At 53.5% G+C, this 23,548-nt stretch overlaps 2 protein-coding genes across 2 annotated transcripts in view; one reads left to right on the forward strand and one right to left on the reverse strand.

The window, feature by feature from the left end:
* Thra (thyroid hormone receptor alpha) overlaps nucleotides 1–15,191 on the forward strand; it is a 25,868-nt gene extending 10,677 nt beyond the window's left edge. Inside the window, exons 2-9 of the mRNA XM_050156727.1 lie at nucleotides 1,380–1,735; nucleotides 4,099–4,166; nucleotides 4,945–5,045; nucleotides 8,279–8,426; nucleotides 8,978–9,183; nucleotides 10,005–10,151; nucleotides 10,654–10,912; nucleotides 11,822–15,191. Coding sequence (XP_050012684.1) covers nucleotides 1,683–1,735; nucleotides 4,099–4,166; nucleotides 4,945–5,045; nucleotides 8,279–8,426; nucleotides 8,978–9,183; nucleotides 10,005–10,151; nucleotides 10,654–10,912; nucleotides 11,822–12,072 — 1,233 coding nt within the window. The 5' untranslated portion in view covers nucleotides 1,380–1,682 and the 3' untranslated portion in view covers nucleotides 12,073–15,191. The remainder of the gene's footprint in view (nucleotides 1–1,379; nucleotides 1,736–4,098; nucleotides 4,167–4,944; nucleotides 5,046–8,278; nucleotides 8,427–8,977; nucleotides 9,184–10,004; nucleotides 10,152–10,653; nucleotides 10,913–11,821) is intronic.
* A 328-nt stretch (nucleotides 15,192–15,519) lies between these two features.
* On the reverse strand, nucleotides 15,520–22,737 carry Nr1d1 (nuclear receptor subfamily 1 group D member 1). Its single transcript, XM_050156726.1, has 8 exons — nucleotides 22,111–22,737; nucleotides 19,177–19,500; nucleotides 18,814–18,902; nucleotides 18,566–18,710; nucleotides 17,625–18,271; nucleotides 17,127–17,312; nucleotides 16,482–16,692; nucleotides 15,520–15,850 (listed from the first exon to the last, which is right to left on the reverse strand). The coding sequence occupies exons 1-8, from the start codon at nucleotides 22,139–22,141 to the stop codon at nucleotides 15,651–15,653; spliced, it is 1,833 nt and encodes a 610-aa protein (XP_050012683.1). The 5' UTR covers nucleotides 22,142–22,737; the 3' UTR covers nucleotides 15,520–15,650.
* Nucleotides 22,738–23,548: the final 811 nt, after the last annotated feature.

Genomic DNA, 23,548 nt, shown 5'->3' on the forward strand with positions numbered 1-23,548 from the left:
TTTTTTTTCCGAGACAGGGTTTCTCTGTGGCTTTGGAGCCTGTCCTGGAACTAGCTCTGTAGACCAGGCTGGTCTCGAACTCACAGAGATCTGCCTGCCTCTGCCTCCCGAGTGCTGGGATTAAAGGTGTGTGCCACCACTGCCCAGCCAACATTGAATTTCTAATCCTCCTGCCTCTGTAGCTCCCAAGTGCTGGGGCGACATGCCTGCCTCTTCCGTCTGCACAGTTCTCGAGCCCCCTTCGGAAGGCAATCATATCTGCCCAGTCAACACCATCAAAAATCACTTTCCTTCCTTCTCCCATCCTGGTGAATGGCAATTGATTGGCTAAATCAGCTCTCATCCTTAACTAGACACTGGGATTTGGAACTTGGTTTGAGAGATTTAAAAACCTTTCTTAAAGGGGTCAGGCATGGTGAGACTTACTCCCAGCCGTCCAGAAGCAGAGACGATGAATTTCTGTAAATTCTAGGACAATCTGATGTACATCGTGAGTTCCAGGCTAGCTAGAGCTACATTGTGAGACCTGGTCTCAAAAAAATAATAATAGCCATATGGTGGTGGCCAGTGCCTTTAATCCCAGCACTCGGGAGGCAGAGGTAAGCGGATCTCTGTGAATTCTAGGCCAGCCTGGTCTACAAGAGCTAGCTCCAGGACAGGCTTTGAGACAGAAAAACCTTGTCTCAGAAACAAACAAACAAATAAACAAACAAATAATATCTTGGAGGGGTAAGAGTTGGGGTTTTGTTCACGTACTGGAAGCAGAGAGAGTCCGTTCTTGTTCGTTTTTGTTGCCTTGCTCCTTTAAGACACCAGCCTGGGGCTAGGGACCTAAACCAGAGGCAGAGGACTGGCCTAGCGTACCGAAGGCCCTGGGACCACCCAGAATTGCCCCGCCCTCAAAAGACACTAGCGTGAACATTCATCACCCCCATATGCTATGCCTCTGCCCCACCCTGCCTTTGTGGGAACCCCCTCCCCATGCCTGTGCTGAGAGCTACTTGTCTCTGATCCCTCTTGCCCTGTAACACTGACAGATGCTAAGAAATCTTGGGTAAAGGGAGGTAACAATAGTTGATATTTAATAGGCACTCATAAAAGGCCAGGCATTTGTTTGAATGTGAGTATTGAGACTTGTTACCTGCTGCACAGATGACCTCATTCTTTCCCTTCATCCCTCCCTGTGTCTGGGGCCTGTGTTGTAGCTCTCCTGTCCCTGTGATATAAGGTTATTCTGGTCCTATTCCTGTACCTTCCCTCCATGCCCACTGCCATTTTGCTACAGGCCCCAGGAAGCTACTGAATATTTCCACTAACGGTTGCTCACTGACCCACCCCTGTGGCAGCTTCTTACCCCTGCCTCTCCCTTCTCTCCACAGGCATCTCCAGGAACGACAAGACACTGAAGACCTCCCAGCTCCTAACCCAGTACCATTCACCAACCCGGCTTGCCCCTAGCTCTCCCACCTGCCACTCCCTGGCCCCTCCCACCACTCCCCTCACCCCTTTGGGGCACAGGGCATGGTGTGAAAGGCTGAGTACTGAGGCGGGTACCATGGGTGCTGTGCCCTAAGGCCTGGGAGGCGGGGGGTGGGTGGCCTGTGGGCATTGCAGGGGGGGGGCAGTGTGCCCACCCCAGTCTCTTGGCGTGCTGGAGGGCATCCTGGATGGAATTGAAGTGAATGGAACAGAAGCCAAGCAAGGTGGAGTGTGGGTCGGACCCAGAGGAGAGCAGGTAATGGACGGCATCTTGGTAGTACCTACTCATAGCAACAGACTCGGAGAGCTCTCTGGGCTTAAGAGAGCTGGTCTCCTTTAAGTCTCCCTGAAGATGTACATGAGGCCAGTGGGCCTGCTGCCTGCCTTCGTCCGGGGACTGAGGGCACGTTCATGTGTCTCAGGGCATTAGGCGCTTGGCTTGAGAGGAAGTGATAAGAAACAGAATCATTCCAGGCAACAGACATGTGGCCCCTTCTTTGGTAGTGCCGGGTAGTCTCAAATGCCCCCATCCTTCCCTCTCCGTTATTATCCTCACTTGCACGTGTGTGATCTCCATGGCCCTGCCATTTTCTTCTTCCGTCCAGTCCATTCACCGTCTGACCACAAGCAAACATGCTCGTCCACAAGCCATGGTGCATGTAACATAACATTTCCGGGTACAGGCACCAATAACTGTTGGTCACAGCCCACACTTATTTTTGGAATCTATTGGAAACCCCACACACTCTTCCCTGTTCATGGTCCAAGGCGGGTCCTGCGATGGTGCTCCTCCCAGGAAGTGGAAGTGCGCGTCAACCATGAAGGTTTTACTCACACGTGGAGGAGGCGGCACCTTGTACACAGGACTCCAGACGGGTTACCTCTCGGCACTGCCCTAGATCAGTTCAGAGGGTCCGTGCCTTCCCGGTCCACTCCAAGTGGCACAGGACTCTGTCCCATTTGGCATGATATCCCCAGAGCTGGTACAGCCTGTGCGTATGGCCAGGGAAATAGTGGGGGTGGGGTGCTCTGGGGAGCAGTGTAGCTAGCCGTTGTCTAGGAGATTGGGTCCTGAGCCAGAAGGCCGGAAACTTGGCCAGGCAAAGCCCTTGTGTTCAAGACTGGTTCTTTGGAGGGGCAGAAATAGTGGATGGAGTTCGTGGTTGTGTAGGTGGGGTGAGCCCCGTTCCCCAAAGCCCTTGGTCCATGCTCAGACTATGAGACAGACTGTCACCATGTAGCTGTCACTTGCATCTGCTTTGTTTCCCTGCCCAGGCTTCCGGGCGAGCCTGCTCTAAGATCTTGTTAAAAAAAAAAAAAAAGAAACGAGACTCCTAGTCCCTCAGAACGGAGGCACCTCAGCTCCTAGCCCTCCCCTCCCCCATGGCTATGTGCCACCTTGTGGCAGCGTGTAGAACTGCACCAGAGGCTCTGAGTCTGGTGACAGCCAAAGCCGCCAGTTCGACTGGGATCTAGGTGGCCTGAGTTTGCCTGCACTCACACACTCTCACACACACACAAGGCGGCGGGAGGCAAGCCTGACCTTCCAGCCCGAGAGGGGTAATCCCCAGGGGGGTGTGAAGCCCAAGGCTGTCTGTGACCGTGACCCTGGCCAAGGTCACTGTGTCAGTGTGTTGGGAGCTGTGTCAGGCTGTAGGAGGTGGGGCCCTGCAACAAGTCACACACAGGGTGGGTGTGGAAGGTTATACAATCCTTGCATGCGTAGAGGCTTATGTAACCTGTGTGTGCTGAAGTTACATAACACATATGTGGAAAACCTGGCAACATATATGTGCTGTGGCTGACAGTTGCTAATAATACCTTGCATGGAGCACCCCAGGGTCCTGTTCCTGACTGGTTCCAGTGCTTGGCATCACAGGGCACAAATGGCACCTCAGTTTTCCGATTTGTTACATGGAGGCCGTGAACAGGGTGACCTGATATTCGCCGTCAGCATGGGTTATTCAGCGTGTGTACATGACCTAGAAATTAAGACACATGTTCACATGGGAGAGAGGTGGCAGACACAGGTTTCCTATAACACACAGGCACCTCTTAGAAGTCATTCAATACATTAGAGGATGCCCTGAAAATCGCATGAATTTGTAGATCCTAAAGCTTATTGCCATACTTGGGTTTATCCTGAAGGCTGCATAGTTATTCGCGTGCGTGGGTGTCATATTGCAGATATATACACTGTAAAGGTTACATAGCTTTAAGAATATTCCAAAGAGCATTTCAGCATATTTGGCATATATTTAAGGCTTAAGTATGCGAATGTCCTCTAGACTGTGGGGGAAATGTGTATGTGTGTGTTTGGGGGTGGGCTTTAGAACGTTGCTTGTATGTGAGGCGTGTGTGTATTTTGGAGTCTCATGGCAATATTGTCTTGTGCTGGGGCCCTAAACATGGTTTGGGCCCCACTTAAGCCCCTTATCTCTCCCATGCAGCTACCAGATAGCTAGACCCTCCTAACCTTCGTCAGCTGACGTAGGGGTGGGAGGTGGACTAAAGACCTAAGACGGAGGGAGCCAGGCATGGGGGGTTGTGGAAGCCTCTTAGATGAGAAGGGATTGGCCCAAGGCCACTGTGTGATTCTTCCCACTTTGCCCCATGCAGTGCCAGGTCACCAGATGGAAAGCGGAAAAGAAAGAACGGCCAATGTTCCCTGAAAACCAGCATGTCAGGTGAGCCTGGCTGCACATGCCCCTCTCCCTGCCTTCACCCCTGCAGAACAGCATGTCAGGTGAGCCTGGCTGCACATGCCCCTCTCCCTGCCCTCACACCTGCAGAGCACATTTGCTTCCTCCACGGCTGAGCCTGGACCCCGTCTGTCTAGAGGGAACAGCTTCCAGAACATGGGTTGGGTGTGTATGGGGGTGAGAATGGTGATTCAAAACATATCTTGGCCTTTAAGGAGAAATTAGATCAGGAGGGGCCCTTTCACCCTCCCATAACCTCCTCCTTGAAGGTTCCACCAGCCTTAGGGTGTCTTTCTCCTAAGGTGGGGTGTTTCTTCTCCCAACTCCCTATACTTAGATGTAACAACAACAACAACAAAAAGCCCTAGCCAGGCCAAGTGCAGTGGCACCCACCTGCAGTTACAGCTGTTTGGGATACTGACATAGAAGGATAACCTGAACCCAGGGGTTCAAAACCAGCCTGGGCCACATAGTAAGACCCAGGCTCAAGAATAAATGAATACATGGAAGGGGGGGGCACTGAATGGGCAGTCTAAAGAGTGAAGACTCCGCGTGTTTGAAGGGAAAGAGATGGATAGTCCTACCCCTCCGTCCCCCTCTATGTCTCCAGGACTTTTCCTTTCTGCTTTGAGATAAAGAACCACCCTTCAGTGAAGTTGGCCTAGGAGAAAAAGGAGGAAGGCAAAGTTGGGTGGGTACAGTAGAAGTTCCTCCACCGGGCTCCGCACCATGCCCACTGCCTCCACCCTTTCCCCCTTCCCAGGGTATATCCCTAGTTACCTGGACAAAGACGAGCAGTGTGTCGTGTGTGGGGACAAGGCGACCGGTTATCACTACCGCTGTATCACTTGTGAGGGCTGCAAGGTATGGACGAGCCATCTCCTGTCCCTTCCCCATTGCCCAACCTCTGTGAGTCTCCACACCTGGCATGACAGTCAGTCTCTGTGAACATGGACCCTAGAGCCTACCTGTCATACCATGACTGACAGTCTCTGTAAACATGGACCCTAGAGCCTACCTGTCATACCATGACAGTCTCTGTGAACATGGACCCTAGAGCCTACCTGTCATACCATTTCTCTTCCCATGCATTCATTAATTCATTTGTTCATTCATAATCCTTTCATGTGCTTAACCTCTCAAACCTCAGTTTCTTTATTTGTAAAATGGGGATATTATGCTGGCTTTGTCATAGAGTTAATAAGCAAATTAAATCAGATAATTCACCTGGTACTGCTTTATATAACTGTAGAGAGATGAAAAGGAGTATGGCAGAGATGCCGGGCGGTAGTGAATTAATGACCCTAGAGCCTACCTGTCATACCATGACAGTCTTTCAAAATATGGATCCTAGAGGTCTGGCGAGATGCCCCTGTGGGGAAAGCGTTTGCTGCCTGAGCATGAGGATATGAGTTCAGGTCCCAGTTCCACATCAGAAACCAAGAGTGCAGCATGACTGTCTGCAATCCAAAACTGTGAGGCTGAGGCAAACAAGATCTTTGGGGCCTGCTGGCTAGCCAGTCTAGCTGGCCAGTAAGCTCTATAGGGAGAACACATGCAAAAGGAGATCAAAAGGGTGGAGAATGATTGAAGAGGACCGTAGGTATTGACCTCTGGCCTCTGCATGTACATGCACATATACATGTACACACACACACGCACACACACACACACACACAGGGATGTGTGACTCCTGGGCCACCTACAGCGCTAGCTATAATACAGATTCCCAAGCTGCATCTGCCCCCTACTTAGTCCAAACGTTATTGTGGTGAAGCCCAGGAATCTGCTGTTACCAAGTGTCCCAGGTGATCCCAGTGTACCTGAAAAGGTGTGAACCCGTGCTGAAGGGTCATGATAGGGACCTTGAGGAAAAGACAACCAAAGGTTCTTTCTAGCAGAGGGTCAGAGGCCACAGACTTGGAAAAGCCTATTAGATTCAATCCTTTTCAACTTGTATGGCTTTTCCAGGACCTTCTGCAAATACAGGTCTTTCTAGAAAGAGATCACTTAAAAGTAAGTGAAACCAGGCATGGTGGTGCATGCCTATAGTCCCATATTCAGAAGACGGAAGCAAAATAATCAAAAGTTCAAGGCCCTCCTTAACTAAATAGTGGGTTTGAGGCTAGCCTGGGCTACATATCTCTCAAGGTGGCCGGCCAGTGGTGGTGGCACATACCTTTAATCCCAGCACTTGAGAGGCAGAGTCAGATGGATCTCTGAATTCAAGGCCAGCCTGGTCTACAGAGTGAGTTCCAGGACAGCCAGGGCTACACAGAGAAACCCTGTCTAGGAAAACAAAACAAGACTCTCCTTCAACCTAACACACAAAGGCATTCACACACAATGCAGAAACTTAAAGATTCTCTCTCCTACTGTCAACCAAACCAAAACCAGTTGAGATTCTAAGTTTCAAAGCAGTGTTCCAGGAAATAATAGTAACAACAAAGCCGAGAACAAGGATCCTTAGCTCCAAGGACAACTGGGTTCCAGGGGAACATCCTCCAAAGACAGAGGTGCCCTATCTCCACGTCTAGAGTTGGTTTTGTAGGTCCAGACTGATGCCTAGGAGGGTGTATCTTGGTGCTGTGATTTTAATTCACTCTAGGTCTGGACTCTCAGACCTTTTATTTTTTTAAAAAATTAATTTATTGGGCTGGAGAGATGGCTCAGTGGTTAAGAGCATTGCCTGCTCTTCCAAAGGTCCTGAGTTCAATTCCCGGCAACCACATGGTGGCTCACAACCATCTGTAATGAGGTCTGGTGCCCTCTTCTGGTCTTCAGACATACACACAGACAGAATAATATTGTGTACATAATAAATAAATAAATTTAAAAAAATTAATTTATTGGGGGCTAGAGAGATGGCTCAGAGGTTAAGAGCACTGGCTGCTCTTCCAGAGGTCCTGAGTTCAATTCCCAGCAACCAATGGTGGCTCACAACCATCTATGATGAGATCTGGTGCCCTCTTCTGGTCTGCAAGCATACATGCAGGCAGAATGCTATATACATAATAAATAAATCTTAAAAAAAATAATTTATTTAACTTTATGTGCATTGGTGTAAGGGTGTCAGATCCCCTGAAACTGGAGTTACAGATAGTTGTGAGCTGCCATGTGGGTGCTGGGAGTTGAATCCGGGGCCTCTGGAAGAGCAGCCAGTGCTCTTAACTGCTAAGCCATCTCTCCAGCCCCTGGACTCTCAGATCTTAATGTCTTCCACAGAAGGCCCAGTCGTGGCATTGAAATTAAATGTAACACGCATGAAAGGCACATACATGCCAAGGGCACATCACATGGTAAGGGGCAACAGGAATCAGCACTTTATGTTGCCTTCATTCTGATTCTTCAGGTTTTTTTTTTCATTTAAAACAAAGACTAAAGCAACAAATTGGGAAAAAATGAAAAGCTATTAATGTTCCCAGTCGGTGCATTTTCTTGAATATTGATTTTCCTATTTCATAAATCCCATCTGCACAGACAACAGGCAAAATATTGTACATGAGGATGCTTTTGGGGTCAGCATTGCTTTTAGAGTCATTAAACAAACCAGGCAAGCTATTAATTGGACTCCCTAGGACTGGCAGTGTAGCTCTTCAGGTTGAGTGCTTGCTCGGTAGGCACAAACCCTGGGTTCCAGCCGAAATCCACACACACCAGCTGTGGTGGCACAAGCCCTTAATCCTAGCACTCCAGAGCTCAGAAGTTCAAGGTCATACTTGGTGGCTCCGCAGTGAGTTTGAGACCAGCCTAGGGTACAGGAGACTCTGTCTTGAAAATATATATGATACAGATTTTAAAATGATTTAAAGTAGTCTTCCAAGGTCTCATAGCACCCACACTAGCCCAGGCCTACCACCGCCTACCCCACTCATTGTTCTGCCGTCACAGACATTCCTCGTCCCTCTGCAGCCTGAGGGAAGGGTCTGTATTTCTCAGATCCTTTGGCCTGGTAGGTCCCAGCAAATCGTTGCCCTAAAGTGGGTGCCAGGAGACACTTGCTTCCCTGGCCCCACCCCCTACTCAGTGAACTCTGTGGTTGGCTCCGGAGAGGAAGTCACAACGGTGAGACCCGGCCCCATATGCCCCCACCCTAGGGCTTTTTTCGCCGCACAATCCAGAAGAACCTCCATCCCACCTACTCCTGCAAGTATGACAGCTGCTGCGTCATCGACAAGATCACCCGGAACCAGTGCCAGCTGTGCCGCTTTAAGAAGTGCATCGCTGTGGGCATGGCCATGGACTGTAAGGCACCCGTGGGGCAGTGGAGTCAGGCAGCTGTGGTGGGGCTGAGTGCAAGGGTGGTGGGTGGATCCTGGGAACCTTCAGGGCGGACTTCAGCCAGTCCGCTGGTGCCGTGGGAGCTCCTTCAGCCAATAGCCCGCCTCTTAAAGGCTACTGGCTGAAGGCGCTCCCACAGCAAGTCCAGGTCAGGTTGATTGTCAAGTCTTAATCTCAGATTTGGGATCTGGTGCCCTCATCCCAAAGGAAATGAAATGTAGGCTTGATGCGTCTTGCCTTTTGAAGACCTTAGAGAGGGAGCTGTTGAGTAAAAATGTCTAAGCACCCAACCTAGTAGGGTTCCTGCAGGCACAGCTAAATGAGGACGGGCCATTTTCTCAACTGTGGGTTGGGTAGCAGGGTCAGCTAGCGACTCCTCACTCCATAACTCAGACCAGGACGTGTTATCCCTTGGACCAGCCTACTTAGAGTTGACTTGGTTCCAGGGCCTAGGACAAGCAGTTTCTGAGCACCGTGGGGGATTGCCGTGCAAAGTGTCTTTTGTCTGTCCACAGTGGTTCTAGATGATTCGAAGCGGGTGGCCAAACGCAAGCTGATCGAGCAGAACCGGGAGCGGAGGCGAAAGGAGGAGATGATCCGATCACTGCAGCAGCGACCAGAGCCCACTCCTGAAGAGTGGGATCTGATCCATGTTGCGACGGAGGCCCATCGCAGCACCAATGCCCAGGGTAGCCATTGGAAGCAGAGGCGAAAATTCCTGGTAAGAAAGCATGCGCAGTGAGAGCGCAGAGGCTTGGCTCTCCCGGCGGCTGGTGCTCCATGGCGCTCCGTACCGTTCGGCAGTTCGCGTTTTCTGCGCCTGTAACGTGCCTTTGCTCTCTGGAGCCTGTCTGTCCCATCCAGTGGGGCGCTCCATGACAATCAGGCTTTCTCTTCTTCTGAATTCCAAGGCAGAGCTAACCCGCGGGGACTGAGGACTTAGTCAACACAGCAGTATTTGGGGGCACCTGCAGGGCTCTAGGCATTGTGTTGAACCCTCAGCAAGGTGACTGCCAAGTGGATGGTTAGACTGGAAGGAGATGAACTATTGGTGCCTGGTTCCCCGATACAGTATGCTAAGGGATGGAAAACACACGAAGATAATTTCCCCAAAGCCACGCAGATGTGTTTGTAAAGGACTGGTTGTGTGACTCTGGTCAGACTACTTAGCTCTGCTGCCTTTTGTCTGTGAAGTGCTGATGACTCTGCCTTCCATATATATTAGTGGTGAGGACTAAAAGGAACTCTGTAGAAGAAGTAGCCAGCTTACAGCCGGGTGTTATGTTGTCAGGCATTATGGCTGTGTTTTTATTACAATTTATTAACTAATATCTCACTATTATTAGTATTGGCAAATCTGAAATGCTGGCTCTGGACTGTCCTCTTCCCCAAAGTTGAATCAACCTTGATTGAGGCTGGAACACAGTCATGGCTGGGACTTTTCCCCCAAGCTGCCTTGGAGCTCCCCCTGGTGGACAGGGAGTCTCAGTGAGCGATTGCAAGGGGTCTGCAGCCCCAGCTGACCCTCCTCTCTCCCTCTAGCCGGATGACATTGGCCAGTCACCCATTGTCTCCATGCCGGATGGAGACAAGGTAGACCTAGAGGCCTTCAGCGAGTTTACCAAGATCATCACCCCGGCCATCACCCGTGTGGTGGACTTTGCCAAAAAACTGCCCATGTTCTCCGAGGTGAGCAGCAAACGGAAGGAGGGACTTGCTAGAGGGAACCCAGAGTCACTCCCAGGTCCCACAGTCTCACTGGGGAGTCCTCTGATGGGCTCTGGACTGAGGGTTTGATTCCTGTAGTAGACTAACAGTGATTTAGCATGTGAGTGTATGTGCTTGCGCGCGCGCGCGCACGCGCACACACACACACACACACACACACACGCTCCTAGAGTGACCATTTTACCTCCAGGCAGTATGACTCATCGCTTCATTCTGCGTAGCACTGACTGGAAATAGGCTTCTGTACTAGCTGTGGGACCTTGGCCAAGTCACCTAGGTGCCCTGTGCTTCAGTGTTTTGAAGAGGACTGGGAGAATGATGGGACCTCACTTTTAGGAATACCTGTGAGGCTTGAGTGCAGTAGTGCATAGGTGGGTGTGGCCCAGCAAAGAGGTGTGTTTGGGGGGGATTGTGGGGCATGGGGAGGCTGTACTGAGCCGTCTGTGGTCCTGCTGTTCCACAGCTGCCTTGCGAAGACCAGATCATCCTCCTGAAGGGGTGCTGCATGGAGATCATGTCCCTGCGGGCAGCTGTCCGCTATGACCCTGAGAGCGACACCCTGACCCTGAGTGGGGAGATGGCGGTTAAGCGGGAGCAGCTCAAGAATGGCGGCCTGGGTGTAGTCTCTGACGCCATCTTTGAACTGGGCAAGTCACTCTCTGCCTTTAACCTGGATGATACGGAAGTGGCTCTGCTGCAGGCTGTGCTGCTGATGTCAACAGGTATCTGGCCACGGCTGGGAGGTCCCAGAAATTCTCAGGGGCTCTAGAGTTTATCTCCACCCTAGGCTTCTTGCTTGCCCCCTTCGTTAATCTTGCATTGGCACTCTTATCTCTACACTCCTGTTCCTTCTCTGTAACCCAATCCATCCTCTGACCCCGAGTCCATGCTCTGTTATTTTATTTTTTTAATTAATTTTTTTTTGGCTCCTATGTTTGATCTCTAGACTATTTATTGCCTTTGCCCTCCAGCCTACTCTGTGCACCTGTTCCTCCTCTGTCTCCAGTTTTCCTCTCTTCCCATGCCATCTCTGTTTCTCTGTCCTCCTTATGGATCGCTTCATACCCAGGCTCCTAGTGCCCCTCCTTGAGCCCCAGGCACCTCTTTCTGCTAGGTAGCTACTCATGGACCCATGTCCCTCAGTACTATTTTTTTAAATAATTTATTTATTTTTATTTTATATGCACTGGTGTTTTACACACATGTGTATGTCTGTGTGAGGCTGTCAGATCTTGGAGTTACAGACAGTTGTGAGTTGCCATTTGGGTGCTGGGAATTAAATCCAGGTCCTTTGGAAGAACAGCCAGGGCTCTTAACCACTGAGCCATCTCTCCAGCCCCCTTTTTTTTTTTTTTTTTTTTTTGATTTTATTTTTTCTTTCTGAGACAGGGTTTTGTAGTTCTGGCTGTCCTGGAACTCCCTCTGTAGACCAGGCTGGCCTCGAACTCAGAGATCCGCCTGCCTCTGCCTCCCAAGTGCTGGGGTAAAGGCGTGCGCCAGTCCTGCCCAGTGCTGTTTTCTTCCCCGATCTCTCCCAGCCTCCCCGCCTCAATGTCCCTCCATGCCCTCCCAAATGTTCTTGCCCGTGTTTTCCCCAAACCCTCCAACACTCATGCCTTTCCTCCTTGCAGACCGCTCCGGCCTGCTGTGTGTGGACAAGATTGAGAAGAGTCAGGAGGCGTACCTGCTGGCCTTTGAGCACTACGTTAACCACCGCAAACACAACATTCCACACTTCTGGCCCAAGCTGCTGATGAAGGTGACTGACCTCCGCATGATCGGGGCCTGCCACGCCAGCCGCTTCCTCCACATGAAAGTCGAGTGCCCCACCGAACTCTTTCCCCCACTCTTCCTCGAGGTCTTTGAGGATCAGGAAGTCTAAAGCCTCAGGCGGCCAGAGGGTGTGCGGAGCTGGTGGGGAGGAGCCTGGAGAGAAGGGACAGAGCTGGGGGTTGAGGGAGAACCCCCCCACCTCTTCTCTCCTTCCTCCCATCCTTGGATAGCTGCAGCTCCCATACACCCCTGCACTGCCCAGTCCCCCTCAGAACCTCCAGCCCTCCGACAGGGCAACAAATGAACTTGCTATGAAAGACAGTGTGGGAGACTGGGACCTAAGTCCTAGAATTTCTGGGACCCCCCCCCCCCCAGCCTCTAAGGAACTAGGGGAAGGGAGGAAGAACTGAGAGGGACGAGCCATCCTGATTGTAGGGTCAGGAGGAATGAGGAATAGGGGCAGATGCCCTCACTCACCCCTCTACACACAGGAGAGCCCTGCCAAGTTCCTTGGCCTAGATTTCCCTTCAGGCCACAGGTCTCTACTTCCCCAAATACCTGGGTCCTAGGTGCAAAGGACAGCTTGGCTTGGTTTGGCTCCTCCCCTGGAGGCTAAAAATGGTCGTCACCCTAACTGCACTTTGGAAAACCAAGCGAGGGGAGAATATAAATGAAGAAAAACTAGACAGAAAAGAAAAAAAAAGACAAAAAAGAGAGCGTTAGAGAGAGACATAGAGAGAGAGATGATATTAAGTTATTAGCTGAGGCTGGCCCAAGGGGAAGGACCCCCCCTTCCCACCCCCATGCACTTTGAGAGCTGCCCTTCCGACCCCCGAGAGATGCCCCCAGCAGACCTCCAAGGCTGCTGGTTTGAGCTGTGGAGCTGTGAGGTGACACAACAGGGTCCTGGCACCCCCCTTGCCTTGCCCCCACCCCTGTGCCCCTTTGGCACTGCACCCCAGTACTTCCTCTGCTCTCTGCCACTCGTGCCCGCTGAGTTCCATCTACCTCTCACGCTGGATGCCAGCTGGCCCCTCACCAGCCTGCCCTGTTGCCCACACAGCTCCCCTTTCAAGTGCCCAGCCCCAGGGGCCTCCTGTCCCCCTCCTGCTATACCTTGGCACCCACACACAGGAAAAACTGTGGCCCAGGCTCCTTCCCTCCTCATATCCTGCAGTATTAGCTACAATCCAGATGCTGCTGCATGGGGGGTGGGGTGGACGTGTGTCTCCCAGAACCTCCGCCCCTGTGGGACTCCGTTTCCTGTCTGTTTTCTGGGCTCTCTTTGCCCTCCGTACTGACTCCCACTTGACGCACTAAGCCAGACGTAGGGCAGGTTGGCGTGTGGCGGGAGTGTTTCTATCAGTGGCACTTAGGGGCCCAGGGGAGGAGGCAGTTGGCGCTCCTCCGGTTTTCTTTGAAGCTCTTTAGGCCAGCCACCCTTCTGCCCCTGGGAACCCTCTCCCCTCTTCTTTTCTAATTCAGGGACTTTGGCTTGAGCCATCTCCCACCCTCTGGTGAGGAGTGCTCTGTTGGTCTGCCCTTGGGTGAGCAGCCCTCCTCCTCCTTCTCCTCCTCCCCTTGGCTACAGCCCACTCCTCTGCAGAGAGAGAAGGGGGGCGGGAGGAAGTGGCCCTCCCATGAGTGGGAGGGAAGGGAGGAGAGGGAGAAACAGAGCAGACCAGTGGCCCTGGGCTCAGGGCTGCATGTCGGCAGGGATGGATGGGTGGACATAGATGCCCCCCGGAAGCCATTGGGGAATGACTGGGGCAGGGGGCGGGGGAGGGGGTGCCAGGGCTTCCTGCGCTTTGCACTATTGGGGCAAAAATGTCTTAAGCAGTGGGGAACCTGCCACCCCACTCTGACCCTCAGCCTGCCACAGCCCCTACACACACACACACACACACACACACACACACACACTGAGGAAGGCAATGCTTTGCTGTCCCCAGGGCAGTGTCCTCTGCCACTGTTCAGGTGTTCCAGCTGGGCAGAGGGCCTGGAGGAGCACCTCCCGTCACCTGTGCATGTGCCTGCCCCACCCCTCGGGGCCCCTGGGCCACCTGTGCCATCTTTATCTCTATCCTCTTTCTCTCTCCTGGGGTACTGATTTCCATATTCCTCCAGTCCCATGGGTAAACCCTCTCATACCCTCCCCCCCATACCTGGGGGCCCAGTGGAGTTCCTGACCTGCCTGCTGTCTCCCTTCCCCTGGCTCCACTCCTCCCTTTCCATTCCCATTCTCAGCCATGGGCATGGCCTCTTACAGGCACTTGGGAATCCCCCCCTTCCCCAAATCATATGAGCTGTGAGCCCCTTCCCCTCAGCCCTTCCCCTTCCCCTCAGTGATGTGGAGTGTGTGTGTGTGTTCCTGTGTGTGAATGTATGAGTGACTATACGTTGTGGGGAGGAGCCAGAGAGACTCAGGAGTGCCACGCACCTGTTCTAGAGAGGCAGCTGTCCCAGTCCCTGCTGTGGAAGTGGGGGACAGGGCCCTCTCCTGGGGGCCATTGGTGCTAATGGGGGGTTGGCCTTGGCATGGGTGCTTAGCATGCCTTCCCCCAGTGTTGGCCCGGGGCACTAGGGCAGGCCGGGTGGGGCAGCAGGTGCAGTATTGATGGGAGGATGGGTTGCTGGGAGAAGGTTGGGGGGGCCAGGCCAGGACAAGGGGGTGCCAGAGCCATGACCACTACCCTGCCCCTACCACTGCCTCTCCATCTCAGTATCCCCCCTCCCATCACTTAGAACACACATACCTCATCCAGCCTCCTCCCTGCTCAGACTTGGGGAGGGTGGGGGAGGAGGAGCCCCTACCCCTTCCCTGGGTGGTGGGTCTACAGGGCTGGGAGAGGGCGGGGCAGGGCGTGTGACAGACACCGTCCACTAGAGGGAACGTACTTCCTGCCCTAGGAACTCCTGGGTGGAGGGGGACACTACCCAGAGGCGCTACTGAATGTATGAGAAGCTGGTGCTGGGGTGGGGGGAGGGGGTTTATGCCTAGAAAACAGGGAAGGAGATAGGTCCCTTCCCCAGAGAGGGGTGGGACCGGTAGGGGTGACTTGAGGGGCTCCTACTCCTGCCCCACAGTTGACAATCAGTATGTCTGTTATGTGCGATTTTTCACCCCATTGTGTTTTGGGTCAGGATTTTAAAGAAAGATATTTTTATGGTAATTGTTGCTCGTCTATTTTACTATATATTTATGTAATAAATATATGATGAAAATAACCCCCTTGGGCACCCCCCCCTTAGACTTGCGTGCTGTTTCCCCATATTCTCCCATCTGCTGGCAGAGTACCCACCCCACAAGCTGACCAGATGGAGAGGTGCCCCCCCAGCCTTGGCAGTAGTCCCCTCCACCCCCACCCCCCCCAAACGAGCACACATCACAGAAGCCAACTCAGCTGTGAACTATTGGATTTGAGACAGGAACAGAACAGATCAGGGGGCCAGAGGAGGGTGGGGGAGCAAGAGTGGTTTAAATAGGGGAGGATGGGAAGCATGGTGTGGGGGTGGGGGAAGGGTTATTTACAAGAAGGCTCAGGGGGCCAGAGGCTCATCTTGGAATATTTTATAACAATATAAATAAGATTCTGGTTTGCTTTTCCTTTTCGTCTCGTAAAGGAGAGAGAAGTGCAGAGTTCGATTCTGTACAAGGGGGCAGCGGCAGAAGGCCGGCCGGGCGGGTCACTGGGCGTCCACCCGGAAGGACAGCAGCTTCTCGGAATGCATGTTGTTCAGGGTCCGCAGGTCCGGCAGCTTGAGCAGCAGCTTGGTGAAGCGGGAAGTCTCCGAGGGCCGGTTCTTCAGCACCAGAGCCCGAAGAGCCCGCAGCAGCGTCTCCTGGAGCTGCTCCACCGAAGCGGAATTCTCCATTCCCGAGCGGTCTGTGGGGAAGACGACAGCAGTGAGGCAGGCTCCCTGAGCTCCTCCTCCTCCTCTGACGAGGACCCGGAGGTCTGCGAGGACCTGGCAGGCAAGGCAGCCTCTCCCTAAGGCCCCTCGGAGGGTGATGGGGGAGGAAAAGGAGGGCGCTACTTACTCCTCCTCCCAGGCCTCTGCCCCAGAGCAGGGCATGCCCCAATGCTGGGAGCAAGGCCACAGGCTGGCCAGCTCCAACCCCTCAAACCACCCTCCTACCCTGAGCAAGCCACACATGGCCAAGCTCGCTTGCTATTTGCTCTGTAGTTCCCCCTGCCTGGGATGCCCCCCCCCCCCCCCTCTGCCTTGCAATATCTTGTCCCTTTGAGGCCCTTCTCAAGTGTCACCTCCTTCCCCAGCTCTCCCAGGCAGAAATAGTTGTCTGTGCTCCCTTGGTTCATGCTTCTACTGTGACACTTATCTCACTGTTTTATAATTAGTCGGGCATGAGTCTGTTTCCCAAGCTAGACTGTGTCTGAATCATGTCTGTACCCCAGTGCCCAGTGCAGGGCCTGGCATAGAGTAGGTACTCCATAAAAGGTATGTTAAATTGAACTGCGTGTGCCTCCTCCGGGGTCAGGCGAGAGCTTGGCCTACCTGCAGAGACAAGCACCACAGCGGTGAAAAGGCCCAGCTCCTCCTCGGTAAGCGCCAGGGAGTTGAGCTTCTCACTGAAGTCAAACATGGCATTGAGCAGGTCGCCCATGCCCATGGCACCGAGCTCCTGCAGACTGTAGGTTGTACGGCTCAGGAACATCACTGTCTGGTCCTTCACGTTGAACAATGATGCAAAACGCACCATCAACACCTAAAGTGAGGTGGGAGGAGCATTTGCCAAATGACCGCTACGGTTTGCCCCCAAAACGTCAAATGTGTTGCCTTAGATTGCCAGTAATGGGGAGGCCTATGAACGGTCAATGGTGGGGGGCGGGGAAACCCAGGTGGAAGTGCCCACCAGTTCTGGAATGTACATTTAACCTAAGATCATCCATCTACTATTGAGAAGTGGGGAACAATGTGTCCCAGGGGTTACTCGGATGCCTTGAGTTTTGAGTAGACACCAGCTTAGAGGATAGAAGTTCCACATTGCCGGTTATGGTAGTAGGAGTTAGTTCCACCTCCTCCGTCAGAGAGATAACACAGATCCAAGGTCTCTGTGAACCCCTTTACACCCTAGTCACCAAGCTATTCTAACTGGGTCCTTCCCACAGTCAAGAACAGGGAACAGCAACTACCGCTCACCTCAAAGGTGCCAGCCTTCAGTAGGGTCACCTGGTCATGCTGGGAAAGATCACGGAAGCCGGGGATGTGCTTGGCAAACTCTACCACTTCCCGCACAGCAGGCGTGAAGCTCATTGAGAAGTCTTCCCAAATCTCTTGCACGGTCCGGCCACTGCGTCCGTGGGGATACATGTTCATGGGACATGCCTGGGGGAAGATGGAGTAAGGAGAGGCATATCAGCCAGACGGGCTCACCTGGGCTCCCCCAGCCCAACTGCTTTCCAGGTTCTGCCTGGGCTAAGGGCTATAGCCCCTGAGGATGGGTCTCTCACCTAAGATAGCATTCAGTTGCCAACTGGTGGTTAAAGGTTCCCAGGCAGAACCCAGGCTTCAGGGTAGAATAGCATTTCCTGGGCAGAGGGTATCCCCACTGTCAGGCTCCGGGAACGCTAGCTGCCTTATGCTGGGTCCAACCTTCCAGGCCCCCTCCCTCTCTCCACACTGGCTCCGTGCCCTCACCAGCAGAACGTTCTTGGTGTTGCCTTGCCGTAGACTGTTGGCAGGTGCCTCGCCTTCTGAGGCCGAGTATACGTGGGTGGGGCAGAGACGATGCCCGTTGCTGTTGGGCTGGTGGCAACTGTGGTGGGCAGAGCCGGAGGGCCAGGTAGGAGGGTAGGAGGAGGAGGGGCTCTGGCACAGACCGTTCAGCGCTTCGTTATGACGCTGAGCCGCCAAAATGTTGTTGTCGTTAGGGGTAGGCGGGCACCCCTGACTCTCCCAGCGGTGTGGGGTAGTAGCTGAAGGGCTACTTGATGCGTGATTGGCATTAAGATTGCCAGGTGAGGTGCCTAACTTGTCATGGGCGTAGGTGAAGATTTCTCGATGGGCCCGAGCCACCTGGGATATCACATCCTCCACGGTGGGCTCAGGGCTGGGGGATCTGGGTGGTGTCAGCTGCTGTGGGAACTGAGAGAAGCCCACCAAAGGTGTCGGGGCTGGCGCAGGAGGTGGTGAGGGGCCTACGGAGCCTGAGGTGGGGTGTGGGGTAGGCGAGGTCTCCAGAGGGCACAGGCTGCTCAGTTGGTTGTTGGCCAAGTTCATGGCGCTCTGCATCTCAGCGAGCATCCGTTGCTTCTCCCTCTTGGGGATGCGCCCGAAACGTACAGCTGCAACAGGATGAGAGTAGTGTCAGGAAGTTCTCACAGACTCACATGCCTCCCTCCCTTCCTTCCTTCCTCCTGAAAGGGCAAGACCCTGAATGCTGGGGTTCCACTTCAGAACTGAAACCAGCAAGGCCACTCAAAGGATATGATAGTAGATGACGGGGCGGTGGGGGGGGGGATAAATGGGGGACGAGTGTGTCTGCCCAAGATGTTAACACATGTGCAGCCTCCATGCAAATGACATGAACTGGGTGGAAGGAAATGGGGCCAGGAGGAGACATGGGCATGCTGCCTTACCATCTCTAGACATGCCAACGGAGAGACACTTCTTGAAGCGACACTGCTGGCAGCGGTTGCGATTGATGCGGACAATGGAGCAGTTCTCGTTTTTCAGACACCGTTTGTACTGGATATTCTGTTGGATGCTCCGGCGGAAGAAGCCCTGGGAAGCAGGGGCGACTAGTGAACATCTTCCTCTAAACTGAGCCTCGCCTCACAGCGGGAGGGCAGCACCTGCCCGGGTCCTCTAGCCCAACCCGCCTCACCTTGCAGCCCTCACAGGCATGCACGCCGTAGTGGAAGCCCGAGGCCACGTCCCCACACACTTTACACAGCAGCACCATGCCATTCAGCTCTGTGGGAAGAGACAGGCAGAGCGTAAGCAGAGAGGCTTCAGGGGCCTGGGATGTGGAGGCTTTCCAGGCTGAAAAGGAGGGGCTCCCAAGTCTAGGAGCACTCAGGTGACCAGACCAGACCAGACAGACTGGACTGGACAGAAGCTCGGACAACTCTAACAGCATCCCAAAGGTCAGAATGTAGACCCTGAGGGTAACTGGCAGATGGAAACCAACTATCAACTGAATCCTCGGTCACTGCCTTTCCCTTAAATCAGCTGGGTGTTCACTCACTGGTAATGTTGCCGGCGCCCTTGCTGGGAGACACTCGGTTGCTGTCTTCCATGGCCACTTGTAGACTTCCTGGGGGGCTCCCATTATAGAAGGAGGAGGAGGAGGCTGAAGAAGGAGGACTATCATCACTGAGGCTGGGTGGTACACTTCCAAAGGAGCGGGTGGGGTCCTGGGTGAGGGAGCCAGTGGGTGACGGTGGGAAGTATGTGGGACAACCTTGAGTCAGGGACTGGAAGCTGCCATTGGAGCTGTCACTGTAGAGGGACTCCGGGCTGGTCCGGCTGGGAGAGGAGCCGCTGGAGCCAATGTAGGTGATGACACCACCTAGGACGAGAATCCAAGAGGAGGGTATCAGCCATTGTGTCTGGGGTTCAAGGCACCACCTGATCACCAAAATACTGCTCCTCTTAGGAAATATGCGTGTGGAACACCTAACCTTTAAGTAATAAGCAATTCTCTCACACACACTAGCCATGACACGGTCAACATAAAACTCTAAGAAACGCTCCATCATATACTACATATGATGGCCAACCTCGTCACAAGGAACACCCAGGGCCATTTGCTTACACAACACATTCAACTTCTGCTTAGGGTGTGCGGCATAACCCCACTGGGCACCTCAGACATGGGAAGCCCTGCCCTAGATATTTTCCCGGGGGGGGGGGGAAGAGCAACTGCAGCTAGTAACTCAGTTATAAGGGGCAGCTTTGGGGATGGGAAGGGCAGCTGACAGCCGTTCACAAATAAACCAGCTGCCAATTCTACACTAAGACCTATCCAGTGAGGGACTGTGAGGGGTAGCTAGCCAAGAGTTAAGAGAACAGAGGTCACACAAAGGGAAGGCAGTCATTTATCCCTTTAAGCCCAAAGACACAGTCTCACAGAGAACAGCAGGGAAGGACTCGGGTTCAGCCTGGCTCCCCTGGCCTCCAAGGGATGAATCACAACGACTCTGAGTCCAAGAAAGACCTAGAGATGAGAGCTGCAGGAGGTGGAAGGAAGGTCCAGCCTGGGGATTTAGGCATTCCCCCTTTCGGGGTTCAGCCAGATGATGACTTTTGCTCTACAGTCACTCGGGGACTCTGTCCCCTCTGGTTATATCGCTAATGACGTGGTTCTGCCCGTGGTATCTGCCGAAGAGGAGGATGACTTGCCTGCCACACCTCTGCCAAGCACTCTGCTTGGCCTGCCATGGGTGGAGTGGGAAAAGGGAGGATTCCCAGACACGTGTGTGTGCTGACACATGCCATGCCACCGTGTCTACAGAAGCACATGTCTTGCTCACCCACTGACACACACTAAACTAGGCAGGGCAGCCTTAAAATAGCTCAAGGTTGGTCCAGGGTGAACCCAGCTGCCCGTAAAATAGTTGCAGAGTGGCTAAGCGGGTACGGTTTCGCGGCTGGGCTGGGGGATGGGATGTTTATGTGGACCTAGATGAACTTGACCTAGTTTATCTATTCTGAAAGAGGGCATGAGAAAGTCACTCAAAAAGTCTTCCAACTTTGAACAGAGGGGCACTGCTCAAAAGGACCCTAGTTCTAAATCTAGATAAGCATCGCTCCCAGTCTGCTTTCCAACCTAGAGGAAACCAACGCTTCCTCTGGTAGTGTTTTCCCTTCCGCGGGGGAAAAAAAAAACAGCACAATGAAGAAGAAGTACGGTTTCTGCTTTGATTCGAAGATGTTCACGTTTTGGCCGAGAAGACATTCGTGGCAGGCAAAGAGATACTTGAGGAACAGTATGACTATGGGAACGAACATGGAAAAACTGGGTCTAGGAGCAGTTTAGTGTTTTGAGATGATGTTGGTGAGATCGGAATAGAGGGGAGTAAGGATGATCTAGTGTGAGGTCTCGCTGGGACGCTACAAACTTGAGGCCAGAACAAGTCGCTGGGGTGGCCCCATCTTACTCAAGTCTCGGTCATGGAGGGTAAAAAGGGCCAGGCAGTCGGAGAGGAAAAGAAGGCAGGCGGGGGCGGTGAGTCAGCCCAGCTTCACCCAGATCTAGGTGGAGAAGGGCGGGGCGGGAGCCTGGCCCTCAGCTGGCCTCACGTCCCCGCTCCACGTGTGCCCGTTGCACGTGGCTCCCAAACGAGGAACCCCGGAACTCGAAGCACCGCCTTCTCCTCTTCCCTTCTGTCGCGCAAGCAGAAACCCGCCCTCTCCCCGCCCCTCCGGCGGCGTCCTGGGTCGCTAAAACCAAGCTGGGCCGGGACAACTGAAAGGAGGAGAGAAGGGAACACCCGTCGCTCAGGCAACTTGAGGGGCGGAGCTCATTATGTAACGAGGCCGGGAAGCAATGACCAATGGGATGGTGGCCACGGCTCTACTGAATGAAAACAAATGCAGCACGTGGGTCGGGCTCTGCAGCCATGTGAGCCCTCCCCGGACTCAGGCGCTGTGGGTGCCCTGCCTGGAGATGAGCCCCAAGCACCCGACTCATTAAGTGGAGTTCCCTACTGCCACTGAGGATTCCCCTGCAAGATCTGACCCATTCCTTCAGACCCTCTAGTCCCACAGCTTCCCAGACTCCCTGGAAGTAGGCTAGAACTGGAGGAAAGAGAAAAGCGACAGGCATACTACATACAGCTCAAAAGGGGGGACAGATGGGGACGTTTCCAGACACTGCTTCAAAGTGCTCAGTCTCCCTAAACTCTTCCACTCGCCACTAGTACCCACCCTCCATCTCATCTGCCCAATATTCAAGTTCCTCGGGCTCAGGGGAATTCAGAGGGGTAGCGGTGAAGATATGCTTTAGGGGCATTCCCAGCCAGAGTAACCCGCTCTGGAAACCCTACTTAGTGGCTCTCAGCACAGTAGCAAACGCCGGTCAGAGGGAATCCCCAGTCCCTTACAAAGTCCCTCTCATAAGCCGTGGATGGAAATGGAGACAGTGACAGAGCAAGGATAAGGATAAGAATCTCAGTACCTGTGTTGTTGTTGGAGTCCAGAGTCGTCATGTCTTCACCGGCTGAGAGCGGTCATTCAAACTAGACCTTGACACAAACTGGAGGTTACGGTAGTTTCCCTCGCCCCCTGGGCAATGGCTGAGGGAGGCAAGTGGACCCCGCGGCTCGAAATCAGGATTCCAGGCACCGAGCAGTAAGGTTTGGGGGTGGCCGGACTGCAGCCCTGCAGAAGGGTAGGACGCTGAGGCAATCGAGGTCTGATTTGCATGGGAAGAGCAGAGAGAATGTGTGTGAGCAATCAGTCTGCAGCAGATCTGGCTATAAGGTAGCAAGAAGGGTCGCGTCTCTGCAGTGCACCGGATGCCACTCCTGAAGGCTCCGCAACGCTGCAGGGTAGCGAATCTGGAGCTCCGGGTGCAAAAGTCCCAAAGGGAGAGAAGCTGCAACCAGGAAGTAAGTAGGTGATGGAGAAACGAGGCACCCAGACGCAAAGAGAGACGTGTGCCCTGCTACGTTCCCTCAGCAGTAATATTTCACTCTGCCAATCTCAACCGCCTTTTGCCCGAGCCTTTCCCTGGGACAGAGGGCTCTGCGCAGGCGCCAGCAGCCCAGGGTTCCCGGGCCGCACGCGGCACTGGAGCAGGTACCATGTGATTCCAGGGAGCGCCTCGTGCCCCAGTGACACACTTTTCCAGCAGCCGGCACGTTGAGCTCTATGCGTCTGCGCACTGCCAAGATTGTCGGGATTTGTAGTCCACTGATAAAGTAGGCGGAGTGCGTATAGTCCCCCTTTTCTGCTAAGCAAAAGTGCTGGCTGGCAGCGGGGAGGAGCTGAAAGTGGACTGGGATGGAGTTTTCTGAAGAGTCAGGGTGGCGTGTTTGGAAAGCCTTGTATGGCAAGGGCATGTGAATTCCTGGGGAGGGCCTGGCAAGGCTTACTGCTCCATGGGAGATCAAAGCTAAAAGGCCCTTTTTGCAAACCTAAGCAAACGTGAGAACTTCACGTGATTGCAGAATTGGCCTCGCCCTGAGGTTACTGGTGACAGGGTTGGGGGGGGATGGGGGTGACGAGACACGGTAAACAAGCTGGAGATTTCCCTGGAGTCAAGAATTTAAGCTGCTTTTTGCTATGGTGACAAGACGGGATAGACAATGTGTTCCCTGTTCCCTTACCCCCCCCCCCCTCCCCGTCCAAGGAAGAACACCCGCGGGAAAGGAATGACAGTCGGGCTATCCCTAGGGACTCCCTGTTTGCTTATATGACACCACACTGCCCACTCAACTGACTCTGGGGTGAGTCATTTCCCTTTATCTGGGAAATACAAAGGACAACAGAGGGAAACTTCATAGTGAAAGCGCTTTAACGTGGAGGGGTCTGCTCCCTGCAGTGCTTCTTGGGAGCAGGAGTTCCCTGTTACCAGACAGGATATGCGGGTCATCCTCCCCCCCCCCCCCCCC

Source organism: Alexandromys fortis, unplaced genomic scaffold, assembly GCF_014885135.2.
Source record: "Alexandromys fortis isolate MF-2015 unplaced genomic scaffold, M_Fortis_MF-2015_v1.1 scaffold_31, whole genome shotgun sequence".
NCBI lineage: Eukaryota > Metazoa > Chordata > Mammalia > Rodentia > Cricetidae > Alexandromys > Alexandromys fortis.